The sequence below is a fragment of the Podarcis liolepis genome (assembly GCF_965112155.1).
Source record: "Podarcis liolepis genome assembly, chromosome: 8".
Classification (NCBI taxonomy): domain Eukaryota; kingdom Metazoa; phylum Chordata; class Lepidosauria; order Squamata; family Lacertidae; genus Podarcis; species Podarcis liolepis.
In genome coordinates, this window is record NC_139560.1 from 51,312,474 (window position 1) to 51,326,256 (window position 13,783).

A 13,783-nucleotide genomic window follows, 5' to 3' on the forward strand; every position below is an offset into this window, starting at 1 on the left:
AGCGAGCGAGCGGGCGAAGGCAAGGCGCGCAGCGCTCGCGATCGGCCGGGGAAACGGGGCTCTCCTCGCCGCTGAACCGCCGCGCTCGGGCGGACGGCGCCGATTGGGCAGGGCGGGGCGGGGCCCGGCGCCGCAGGAGCACCCCCCTCGCCGCTCATTGGCTCTCGCGGCCTCTCGGCAGGCTCCGATTGGCGGGGAGGGAACCCCCTGTGTCGGCGTCCGCCCGAAGCTAAGCCGCTCGCCTAGGCGAAGCAAGTTCTCGAGCGGAGCCCGGGCACATGGTCGAGAAGAGGCGGCCAGGACTTCGCCGCTCCAGCGCCGGCCCGCTTGGATTAAAGGCTTCTGGCTCGGCGGCTGCGAGGCGAGAGAGACGCGCGGGGAAGGAAGCAGCGCGGAATAAGCAGGTAAGGCTGCATCGTCAGAGCAATTGCAGGGAAAGCGGCGGGTTAATTTCCCCCCACCTTCCCCTCCCTCTTCGCATTTTCCTCCTTCGCAAGCCTTTCTCCCGAGTCCCGGGGCAAAGTCAGCTGCCGCTCTGCGGCTAGACGGGCGAGCGAGGGGATCGCGTCCCGAAGTTTGCCTCGCCGATCGCGTCGCTCGCTGGCGGCAAAGACGCTGCCTGGGCAAAGAGGCTTCCCCGGGAGAAATGCTCGATTTCGCCGAGCTTGCAAAAGGCACCCGGAGCGGACTTCTGCTGCCTCTTCCCCTCGCCCTCCCACCAGTCGATGCCATAGATAGCAAGATATGATCGCGGGGAACAAACTCCCCATAAGGACCCTTAGAAAGAAAGCGGCTCGAGAATGGCTCAGGAGGTAGATCACGTAGGCAGCTGGGACGAAGCCAGCTACTCTTGCAAAAGGAAGCAAGGGAGGGGGCAAAGCTTCCCATCCCCCCTCCCCGTCGCCCCATGCAATTTGCTGGAGAGCTAAACTGCTACCACCTTGCGCTTGTCCTACTGCCTGCTGCTGGTACTGATGCTGTGGACTGGAAGGCTAGTGATGCAGGCAGATCTCCGCGCGCCTCTGTCGTTTCCAGCCTTTGGAAGCCAGGTTGTTTCGCAGTTTTTGCAAAGGTGGAAGTGAGAGCGTGTTTTTAATTAGCATGCACTTAGTGAGGTTCCCTCTGCGGTGTGTGACTGGCTCCTGCTGACCTCCATCGTGTGCATGTGCGTGCGTGTACCCCCGATTCTTTTTTCCTTTTTTTGTAAATTAGATTTGGCTTTTTGCCCTGCTTGCCTAGCTGATCAAACGTCCTGCTGATCGATAAAGTAAAATGGACATTTTGTCTAATGCTCAGGTCTTCCTTTTGTGATGTCAGGTGAGTCCCTGTTGCCTTCAGGATGACTTTTGTTAGGGATGGGTTTAAGGAAGGGGGGGGGGGAGAGACTGTGGTCGGTGAAGCTTTTTTTTATTCCGCAAATGGAATTGTTGATACTTTAATCCTTTTCAGTTGTTGGGAAGAATAGCCCTGTTTGATAGAAAGTGCTTGGAGTCAAAGCAGACTTGAAATGACACTCTTGACTTCATTGTTTCATCTAACAGGACATATTGTCCTTTCTCTCCCCCTCCCTTCTTTCTTTTGGAAAATAAAAATATTAAGGCTTTGTTGGATATAATTATACCTTGCTAGGATGACACAAGCAGCCCACCACCACCAATTACAACCAAAACCCCTCTTGGTAATGATATATAGGCTACTGTAGGCACCCCTCTGACTATATTGTGCTAATTTTGATGGTAGATGAATTTAGGTGTCCTTTCCATTTATGCCTTTTAGTGAAAGTCAGATATGTTCATCTTTTGCAAAAGACAACAACCTAGCTTTTCTCTTGACATTTGGATTCTGGGATTTTGTGTGAGTGCTAATATGTCAGGTAGCCAGATATCCTGACGGGTCAGTGGTAGGAAATGGTATTGAGGGGTCTGGTTGTTTTCTGGCAGTCAGAATATAAATTGTAAAGCTGCAGATACATAAATACCAGCAACGATTGATAATAACTGGCATGGCAGTACTCAGGGTGTTTAGCAAAAAAATAACTATGGGTTTCTTTAAAAGTATTTCCCTGCTGTGCTGTCATGATTTACCTTTGAAATCTGTGTCTGAAGATGAGCTTTGTCTTCAGTTCAAAACCTCCCAAGTCTAACTTTTAAAGCACCACAAGGTGTGAGTACCTGAGGGAGTACAATGTGTATGGCCTGTGCTGTTCATAAAGAGTAGCAACATTTCAAATAGGTAAATAAAATCAGCTGACAGAAATAGAGCTTAATTGATCAATGTTTTGTTTGGAATTAAAATAAGCTGATCAAGGTTTCCTATGAACAGAAAATACTTGAGATTAGACACAGAAGCAGGACTTACAGATGGATGAATGATGATCTGAACCAGTAAGGATATTCCTATGCGAATACCAAAAGTTTTCAGGTTTTGCTAGAAGTACACATGGAAGGCTTAAGCTGGTTAAGATAAGGGGGCGAGGGACACAGCACCATCCAGTGTTTAATAGTGATCATCTTTCTGCAAAAACTTTTAAGGTCTTCAGGGTTAATTGGAGGACATTGTACCTTTAAAAAGTGAAAGATTATAACTAATTAAGTACCGCTTATAGGTCAGGGGGATGGTGTTAACAATGACACTCTTTAGGTCTCCCTGTGCTGATAGAACCACAGTGCTCTGCTTTCCTTGTGTGTAAGAGGGTAACTGCAGAGCATCTGTAGAACTGCAATACATCCTAGAGTATGGCCATTTTTGCCTAAGAAGTATGGTCCTCATTTTGACGTCTTGTTTTCAATGCCTTAAACCTGCAGCCTAGGTCTTTGGTGCATGCATGTGTTTAACCTTTAGAAAAGTCAGCCGCTGGGCTGGGCATATTTGCTATTCCTATAGAAAACCATGTTTATTTCATCCTGAGTCAACATCCTTTGAGTGAAGAAGATTTTTTTTATCCCAAAGTATTCAAAAATGTAAGTAGTTAATGGAAGTTGCTTATTTTCAACTTTTGAGTGATCTGGAGTTGAGAAACTCTTAGCACAGCGTACGATGAAGTAAGAGTCCATTGTCTATCTCACAACCAGATATTGCAGTAACATTTTCTTCTCAACTGTCTTCTTTAGCTGATGAGGTACCATTTGTTCATGTGTGCTTTCTTGCCAGACTTATCTTCTGCTTTCTCCTGACAGTAAGGCATCAGATGAGCCTTGCTGAGAAGGGGTGCATAAAGATAGGTGGTGTGAATGTGGAGCTATAAGCAGCAATACAGGAGTGCCTCCTCTGGGAACATAGTGGCTTTGCAGGGAGGGAGCTGCTACAAAGTAATCCCTTCTGTATATGGAGATGTCTTAATCTTGACAAGGAAATGAAAACAAAGGCAGAGTTGAGTCCTGGATTTGATTCCTGAACCTCTGCTTTAGCTATAGAAATAGCATAGAAAAACAGTCTGTCCTCTCTTTCCCCAAATGGACATTTGGGGGAATTCTTGAAATTTTGTCCTCAATGGAAGACAAATGTAAGCATGACAGAAGAGCTCAAACTTCATGTGTGTGCGTGTGTTGAGGCAGGCAGGGGAAGCAGTACTTTAGGAGGCTATCATTGGATAAAGTGCTCCAAATGATGGAATGGCTTTTTCTTTTTCACCCTTGAAATGATTTCCCTCTCCACTTATCTTAAGAAAGAAAGAGAATTAGGGGAATTTGACTGGAATAATGTGCTCATTTTAATATCATAGGCTCATTTGAGAAAACCTTAGGAAAATGGGTTGGGTTACTCAACTTCATGTTGTAAAATTCAAACACACATCTTAAAAAGTTGTAAAAACTTCATACACTTTAGTCCTGTTTCTTGAGCGTTGTGTAAAGAATCATGATCACTTTTGTTTGTTTGTATATAGTCCTTACAGAAAACCATGCCATACCCAGAAGTATGCCTTTTCTTTGTTTTGCAAACTTGTCAAGTCATTTCTTGTGAGTTTGAAGAACTGGGACTTAGTTCAATGTAGCAGGGCTGTATATTTGGACCAGTGCATGATCCTTGGATGTAGATACCAGGAAGCATGCCATATATGTTTTCACTCCTTTGTGACTATTTAGCCAAGTTTAATAGTTAATACAGGGAACTGAATGCATATAATCAAGCCACCTTTAGCTTCAGAGAACTGTCTTCTTAAGGGAACCCTCCTATACTTCTCCCAATAAGACAGCTTCTGTCTTTGAGAACATCTGGGTCAGCAGTTGTAATATGGATCACAATCTAGTTATAATTGTGGTGTATGCTGTAACTACCTAGATTCCATTCCCTCCACACCTTCTTAGGGTCCATGAAGCAAAGGTGCATTGAACATGCCTGAAAAATTGAACATTTCTCTTTTAAGGTTGGAGAGGGGTGTGCAGTTATGCTTGAAAGCCCACAGGAGGCGGACTTAGATGTTGTACCAAAAGCAATTTGGTTTTCCCTGTGGGTTTGTGAAACAGAATGACAAATTGTAAATGCTGTAGCTATAGCCGATCAGCTATCATGGGGCAGACCTGCTGCTTCCACAAGTATTCAAGGGGTCGTAGTTCAGACTCTGGGGGTAGCAGTCAATGGTGGAATTATCACAACACACAGAGCGTTACTTGATTGAAAGACTGAGGAGTAGTGTGAAGATGAAGGGATAGATCTTGCACTGTTGACCTAGATGGGGTATAATTTTCCAGTTGCCATTGTCTGCGCTCCATATCGGGGTTGTTTCCAAGGAAAGTAAGAATCAGGGTTAACAACTGGGCGGTGCGATAATGCTGAGAAGCCAAAGTCATTAAGAAAATGGGAAATAGATGTGAAAGGAGCATTGAGGGCATTAAAAGGCTGCACATGACCTTGCAATGGAGAACTCTTGCCCTGTGGATGACATGGATAAGATATGGAAAGTTCTTAGAGCAAGCTGCCTTTCTATGGGTCTGTAAGTTATAACAGGAATACATTGGTGGTCGTGTCGCGTGGAGGTCAGGAATAGAGGAGAAAAATACTGATTGGGCAAAGCCTCGTGCAGAAGATCAGTCTTCCCCCAAAATGGCAGATCGAGAGTTGGGGTGAAGTGGGCTTTGGGATGTAAATGGAAAGGATGGATTTGTGCCTAAAGGTCAGGTAAGGGAAGGAAAAGAACATGCCACTTCCCAAAAGTTTAATTGCTATATAAATACTGCCCATGTTAATAAACACTGTTAAGCTCACTCATTCATGACATCTCAGCTAACTGAATTAGAATTGCAATTATTGCTATCATGGTGCTGATCATATTTGTAGTCAAATATAATAATTAGTATTTTTAGAGGTGAGGAAAATCTTATGCATCCTGTCTAAATCTGTGGCCGCATGCTATAGTTAACTGTTTATAATGACTGCTCATATATGCACACTGTGAAGCACAGCTCACTGCTAAAGGCAGTTTATTGGAAGTAAGTCTTTGTAACTTTCATGTAACTGTGTTTGCAGTCACGGTATATGGGCATTGTGTTCCATATATTACGGTTGGAACCTTAAAAATCAGTTTACTTGGAAATAGGTTTCATAGAGTCAGTGAGGCTTATTTCCAAGCAAATGTACTTGAGATCAGGTGCAAAAAAAATTAAGTGAAACTTTATTTGCCACTATATTTTAGAATACAATATCTTTCCCAATGGGACACGTAAGGTTACATGCAGGTAGCAAGAACTGTTAATTAAAAAACAACCTCAACAGGCTAGTGAACTAAATATGTGTGTTAAAACATATTGGAGTGGATTTTTAGTAGTCATTCATTACTAATATTTTTTTTAAAAAACCCTTTCTGTAAAATATACATGATTACAGTATCCTATCCCAATATAAAACCAAGAACCAGAGAATATGCTTCTCTGTGTTTTTGTATAGAGATTATTGAATTAAAATGCTGAGTTCTTTCACAGTACATGGGCTGCAGTGATAAAAAATGAAAATATTTCAAATTAGAGTTAAAAATAGAGTTTTTAATAGAACTTGTGGTTTTTTTTAAAAGAAAACCCTTTTGAACTGTTTGATCTTCAGTTATAATTAGATGTTTAACATATACGCTAATTGCAACTGCAAATAATTTTTCCTCCAGCTCTTTTTGCCCGTTCATCAATTGTGCATTCCGAAGACATTCAAGGTTGAGACAAGTGCATTTTAAAACAAAATCTTTGAGTCACTTTCTCCTTCACTTAGTACTTTACTCCTTGAAGCAGAGATGACACAAATGACACCTAAATCGTAGGAGGAAGGTGCAGTCTCTTTATTGCTTTCAGTGGTAGTAATATTAGTTGCTGAAGCTGACAAACACAAGCCTTGAATGTATGCCTTGGCAGTTAAAAGGCCTTTCAGTAATATGAAAGCTGTGATGATATTTAACGACTTTGTACAGTAAATGATCCTGAAACGATGCCTATTCCGACACATACATATAGCTCAGTAATGTGTATTTGTGTGTTTATAGCTTTAGTACATACTTCTATATGAAACAGGGGATAAAGTATATTTAATAAATAATTGACTGTTCTGCAAGAATGGAAGGATATTATAAACTCGATATTGCTCCCCCCTTTTTTTAGAAGTTTACTACACCGCAGTGTTAAACAGACTGGAAAGGCAAAGAAATAAAAGTAAAGAATTTGTGCAGATAAAATAACAGCCATTAAGACGAAAGCAAGTAAACTATCCAGTTGGAAAAATGTGTTGCCACTTAACTGAACAAAAATAATTAGAACAATGAAACATCCTGCTCAACCCACTTGAAAATGGGTAAATAATGAGGGCTTCCTGCAAACGATGCCAGTGTTTTGTTGGCCAGGGTTAGTCACTTGTTTATTTTCTTCAGGTATCCCCCCCAAAAGTCACTCCCTGTGGATCTGACACCAGAACTGCATAGATGCCCCCTTTCCAAGACTGTATCTGGCTCAAGGTTCTGGTGGTTTTGTATAACTCTTCTTTTAGATATTTAGCATTGTGCTAAGGGGAGTTATTGATGACCTCTGTTACCATGAAAAGGTCTGCAAGGTTTCTTACTATGCCACGGTGATAGTATATATGTAATGTGTACACACCATATTTAACGCACGTCTAAAACACATGACCCCCCATCCACCACCAGATCCTGGGAACCAGCACCCTTAAACTACAGTCAGTGCTCAAAATTAGCCAGTCACCAGATGCATTTTGCAAATGACACAGGTCCAATTGCAACCAGGTGGCGATCTCTAGATGCAAGGTTGACGACTGGGGAAAACAAAGTGTCACTTAGAGAAGGACCTGAAATATTTTCATTGAAACTTGCATTTGTTTTATTCCAGAGATTGTTTTATTTGATGTTTTCATGTGTTGTAAACCCCTTTGAGATTCGTTCTTTAAAACATAAAGCACCGTAGAAATGAAAATAATAACAGCAGCAGCAGCAACAATAAAGTCCACTGCAAAACAACGAACAAAAACAGCACTCAGACATTTCATGGTGGCGACCGTAACCCAAGTTTAAGGCGTCATTTAGTGATTAGATTGTATATGAGTTTCTAACACTGACTAGAGTTTCCAGGACTCTTTGGGGGTTTCAATATGTGGTTTAAATATATAGTGTTTATGCAGCCATGATAATAAACACAGGGCTGCCAGCCAAAACGTTGCAATATTTGTCCCCATGTCCTTTGCAATATATAGTTCAATTTACATCAGAGCCTGATTTCTTTACACTGCATGTTCCCTGCCAGCCACCGCCAATAAAGTGAAGCGGTGCTAATGCTTAGCAAAATTATGTCAGGATATGATGTAACTGGAAAACACATGCCATGGAGGGGAAGCAACGACACGAGACTGCCATTTCCTTCAGCAGCCCTTTGTTTCTGATAGCTCCACACTGGTGGCTGTGGGTAAGCTCTTGACTGTTTGCTGCTTATGGCTGTGCCTTTGGACTATAGTGGCTCTCCACATGGCAATTTTCACGCTCTTCTTCAGGTTTAGAGGAAAGGATAGCAGCTTTTTTTTTTGTCACAATAAAGGTTACGGCAATCCTCGAGTATAAATGTTTCCTGGGAGCAAGACATTTCAAAGTGCTTTGAAAAGAGGCCCTAACATATTGCAAATGTTTTACTGACATTTCTTATGAAAATTGAGCTGGTATTTTTATCCCTGTTAAATAACAATCTGTTGCCTCTCTGAAGGAAGCTGACAGTTTATCAATATCAGATGGCTACTACAACTAAGCTGGATCTGTGTGGTTAGAACGGTAATGGAAGAATGCAGAAACAGGCACTGTTCAGCCGTTAAACCATGTCAAGGTTAGGGAAACTGAATCATAGTTTGGTAGGATGTCTGGACAAACCATGGCTTCTATCAGCCAGCAAACCAAACATGATTTGAAATAGATTTGCAAAAGCATCTTGAGACCCATCAGGAAATAAGTATAATAAAAACAACAACATGGTTTGTATATTGTGTTTACTATGGTTTGTTATTGTACCTGAATTGACAAACTATAATTGCAACTATAGTTGTGGCTGTTGGACAAGGTACCTTATAGAAACAGAAGCACTGAGCAAATGGAAAACAAAGGCGGAAGTCATAAAAGCAGAGAAGCAACTGTAAATAAAAAATCACAATTTTCCTGTATGCTTGGACGTTTAACCATAGCTTAATAACCTTTATTAATGCAGTCCATAGTTTGTTATGATATCTGAATTGAGTCACCCTCATTCTTGCACTTTTTAAAGACATCTCAGTGTTTACCCATGAATTTAGTTGGAAAGAAACAAAGTGACATCTCTTTTGTGTTGAATTGTGAAGTCTTATTTAAAGCTGTGGTTTAATTAGAAACTCCAGGTTGATTTCATCATTCTGTTTAAAAGATAGACACTGCAAGTGAAAGGCCAGACTATTGGCAATCCATGATAGGCTTAACAACTGCCAACTTGCCTCTCTGTTGCTGAATAATTGCCTGAGGTGTTTAGAAGTGGGGTGGCCGGGGCGGGGGGAGGGATCCAACATGACTCATCATTTGGTGATTGTGATGTTAGTTGTTTCTCAGCTTCAAGTCGCCAACAATTGCTGCAGTTATCATATCAGTAATATAACTTTTGATATCATTTTCATGTTGATCTCCATAACTGGTATATGTATAACCATTCACACATTTGTGCTGACTGATTGGCTGATGGCAGTTTAATATTTTGGTGATTCAGTAGAAGCAAAATCTTCCCCCAGCATTTCTTCCTGCCCAACCTGGTATTTTAAGGTTATTGGGATCATTAACCTAATATATTCTCTCTCTCTCTGCCTTACAGAATGAAGCACTGATGTTTTAAGTAGGAAGACTTATAAATTGCTACTGCTTAGTTAGCATACACATTTGGGTTGTGGTTTATCACACCAGCCTCTTAAGCAGAGACCTTCTGCTATAAGGAAGTACTATAAAAAGGCATTAAATGGATTCAGAAATGTAATCAGAAATGCTTTTATTTGTGTTATGGTTCTTGTGTACCTTTTGAAGAGTATTGCAAAGGAGCATCACAGCTGAAAGAACTGAAAGATTGTGAATGCCACCCTGGGCAATTCCATTGTTGGGATGCAAATGCTTCACCTGTTGCTGGGGCCACTGGAGTATCAACAGCCACACCTGCTTCCTATGTGACTTCCACAGCTAGAGGAGCAGAACTGGTCCCTGCCCCTAAGGCATCCAAACGTGCTATAATTAAATCAACAGCACCCTGGTTAGGCTTTTGCTTTTTGATACTTTCTGGGCCTGGTCTGGCCTGCCAACTAGCACTTACTGTTTAAGGCAGGGATAGACAACCTGTTGCCCTCTTAACATTGTTGGACTACAGTTCTCATCATCCCTGACGGTTGCTTGATGGGACTGATGGGAACTGGAGTTAAACAGCATCTGGAGAGCATTACTTTGGCTACCTCACTTTGGCTACCCCTGCCAAAAACAAACAAGCAAACAAACAAAACCCTACAATATAATCATTCCACTTGAGAGAAGTTCTAAACATTCAACTTGCCATATAGCATAACAATGCTATAAAAAGAAAAAGGAAAATAGGAAAATAAAGGGATCATTGAAAGGAATACGATACCTGCTTTGAGTTAGGTTTGAGAAGCATATGCAGAGAGAGGGGGCACATTTTATAAAACAAATGGTTGCTTAGGTTACTATGTTCCATCCACCTGAAGCCACCATATTGCATTACAGACTATTTGCATATTACAGACACATCGCAAACATTGCACAAAGGAGGCATGTGTTGGTTGACTAATTGGTACTAAAGTTGATGGAGCTATTCCAAGAAAAAGCAAGTGCTTCATTTCTGTATTATATTTTCATGCCACCCTTTCGCTCAGTGGTTTACAGTGTTATATGTATCACCCCAAATCCACCTCCATTTTATTTTATCAACAGTCCAGGGTAGTAATATAGGCTGAGATATAATGACAGTCTCAAGGCTGCCATGTGCTTTGTATGTTACTTCAACCAAGGTCCAACATTGTACTGTGTTCTTTAAGAATACAGCACAATGGCAACTAACCACATACTTTATTTTAAATCTTAAATATGTTTACTCAGGTGTCAGCTCCCATCCGCTGAAATAGATTTCCTTGTGATAATGTTTAGGTTTACAGCTCTTGTTGTAAAACAATAGGATTAGCACCCTGATGCTAAATATTAGTGGCAGAGCATCTGCCTGTGACATTGGTATAACATTACTGTAACATTGCAGGAGCAGCATGTGCTTAGAAATAGTTGAGAGGGTGTCACTACCAATGTGTCCAGCCTAGAAAGTATATGTCTCTGGGATGAAATACTCTTTCCTGATGGCAGAGGATTGCAGGCCAAGGAGTCAACTACCCACCCAAAATTACCTTCTTCCAAGTCTCATACTGCAGGTGCTGGTTTTGACCATTAAAGCCCTAAATGGCTTTGGACCAGGATATCTTAGAAACTGTAGATGTCCTGCCATATCATGTTCATGCCTCTTCAGAGGCCCTTCTTCACTGCACCTGCAAAGTGTTCACTAGAACTGCCAAGGGGCAGTAGAGGCCATTCCTAAATTCAGGACATAATCCTGACAGGCTCTCTGCTAGTAAAAAGAAATACTCTCAGTCTTTCTCTTTCTCAAACATAGATACACTTAGCCATTGCTCAATAACAGTAATCAAAGGAAAAAGCACCTAGAATGACAAAATATTGCATCTCACTTCCTTTTGGTGGGCAAAATGTAAAGTACAAGTTGTAGCAAATGAAAGCTGAAAGAAATGTAATTTACCAAGAAATAATTCTGACAACAGTTCTTTTCTGTTTTTCCTTTATAGGTGCCTCTTACACCATTTCTCTTGTGAAGGCTATTCAGTAGTGGAGACCTTTTTTAATCGAACACTCCACAAATTATTATCTCTGGACTCCCAGCTGACATCCTGCTGGAGGCTACAGCTACTAAGCCAACTGGAACTGTGCCCACTCTCTCTTGTCAAGGTTTTTTATTTTTTATTTTCCTCACACAGGGAGAAGAAGAAAAAATGAAGTTTGGCAAGGTGGAGTTCTGCCATTTTTTGCAGATAATAGCGCTTTTCCTCTGTCTTTCTGGGATGAGTCAAACAGAACTCCCTAGATCCAGGTCAAAGCCCTATTTCCAATCTGGGAGATCACGAACCAAACGCAGCTGGGTGTGGAATCAGTTCTTCGTGCTGGAGGAATACATGGGAAATGATCCCCTCTATGTAGGAAAGGTAGGAGATCTGATCAAATGTCCTATGGCAGAGATACTTGTCTGTCAGAAGCCACTAAAACTGTGATCATGAATTATTGTAGAATAAGTTGTGGTAAAGAGACTTCTACTTGGAAGTAAGATTCATTTATTTCAGAGGACTTGGGCCTTATGCTACAAATCCCTCAAGTGTGATTCTTGTTTGTTGCTACCTTTCCATTTTCACTCACACTGGTAGACCTGTGTAAAGTCTTCAGCCCCATTGGTACCTCTGGCACTACTGTTAGTATCCATGACAGTGACACTGAACCTTTTGTGAAATATGCTTGGCCCCTTGGCCAGTGGGATCAGGAAAGCAATTGCAAGGGTTTGTGGGCCTTAATGGAAAATAAAAGTGTTTGGCTTGAGCAGAAACTGTCTCAAAAGGTCTTATGTTTCCCAAAGTGCCACTTTCAAAGCCTGACTTGGAAGATAAAATTACATTTGCTTGGTTACCTCTGGGGTTCTACACTAATCTGCCTCTAAGCTTTCTGAAGCCTCCCCTTGGGAGGAATTGAACCATAGTTAAACTGTGGAATTCACTTCCAGATGATGTGGTGATGACCACCAATTTAGATGACTTTAAAGGGGGATGTACAGTGCAATCATATACAGAGGTGTCACTGAATTAATGTTGAATTAAGGATCCCAGTCTTAAACAATGTAATATGAAAGAATCAGAGAAGAAAAACATCAGAAGTTAGATTTCTTAGTACATAATATATAGATTCAGTTTTGTAATAAGATTTCTTTATTTCCAGAAATGAGGCTGTTTAGATAATTAAGATTCCCTAAAGCAGGAGGTTACTTATATTAATGGAGGATAGAGTTACTAAACACAATGGCTGTATGATTCCTCCAGGATAAGAAGCAGTACTAGTGGTTAGGGAAGAACAATGAGGCAAACCCTTCTTATGGTCTTCCCGGATGCCTCTAGTTAGCTCCTGAGGGAGCCAGGATACTGGACTAAATAGGCAGGCTTCTTCTTATGTTCTTATATTTAGGGAATAACAGATTGTTTAAATGGCTGTTTTACAGCTATTAGATTTTCAAGCATTTGCCTTTTCTTATGGAATTGACCTTTTTGGATAGCACTTTAAGGAACATCACTGGATAAAGTAATAGATGCAAAGACCAGAGTTGCATCCTCATGTCTTTCCCCCATGCTGTGCAATTGAATAACATCATTTAATTTGTTTGCTTTGAACTGAATATTGGTAAGAATTCTTCAGAGGAAATGAGCTTGGTATTTCAGTAGCTTCCAATTAATTGCTTCACATCACATTTGCTCAGCACCACTTTCTCCCTGCCCCCATGGATTTGTGATGTTGTCCACAAACCTCTTGCTGTTTCTGGGATACTTGTTCCATTTCCACAGTTCACACATTACCTGAGGATCCATTTAGTTCTCTCATACCAAACCATAACATAAGAAAGCTTTCTCCAATGTTCAGCCCTCCAGATGTTGAACCCATCATCCTTGACCATTGGCCATGTTGGCTAGTGCAGGTGGGGTTGGAGTCCATCAGCATTTGAGGGAGCACCATGTTGGGGAAGGCAAACATAATGCACGAGCTGAGCTCTCCATGAATGCACATACACAACTTCTTGGCAGCCTTAGTTGTTCCTGCAATCACAGTAGCTAAAAAAAAGGTGGAACTGTGGCAGGTATACTGCATTATGAACCAGCTTTTAGCTTGAGTAGGGAATGAAGCATTTAATTGCTGAGCTCATTTGGCTGATTGCACATACATTGGCAATATTTAGGAAGGGGTAGGTGACTTGGAAGCAGACGAGCTGCAAATGTTTGTTGTTATTGTAGAGCATGCTGGGTGAAAATGGATTACTTTGTGCTTTTTTGTTTTTCAGTGGGGATTGTTTGGCATACAAATAATAGCGAATGGCACTCTCGGATTCTGTGCATGTGTGTCTGAAGCTGAAGGAGAAGGAGAAATATCACACACTGTTATATTATTTGAGAAATACTGTAATTAAAGTCTGTATGGAAATCCATGTACACAGGCAGGCAG

At 41.5% G+C, this 13,783-nt stretch overlaps 1 protein-coding gene across 4 annotated transcripts in view; it reads left to right on the forward strand.

Moving 5' to 3' along the window:
• The first annotated feature begins 225 nt into the window (after positions 1-225).
• Positions 226-13,783, forward strand: part of CDH7 (cadherin 7) — a 111,933-nt gene continuing 98,375 nt past the window's right edge. The window contains exons 1-2 of one of the 4 annotated variants that reach the window (XM_083518645.1): positions 226-404; positions 11,512-11,736. In XM_083518645.1, the coding sequence (XP_083374771.1) occupies positions 279-404; positions 11,512-11,736 (351 nt within the window). In that variant the 5' untranslated portion in view covers positions 226-278. Of the gene's footprint in view, positions 405-527; positions 1,073-1,225; positions 1,318-11,322; positions 11,737-13,783 lie in introns of those variants that run through there. The other 3 variants (XM_083518646.1, XM_083518648.1, XM_083518647.1) reach the window with 3 other exon arrangements.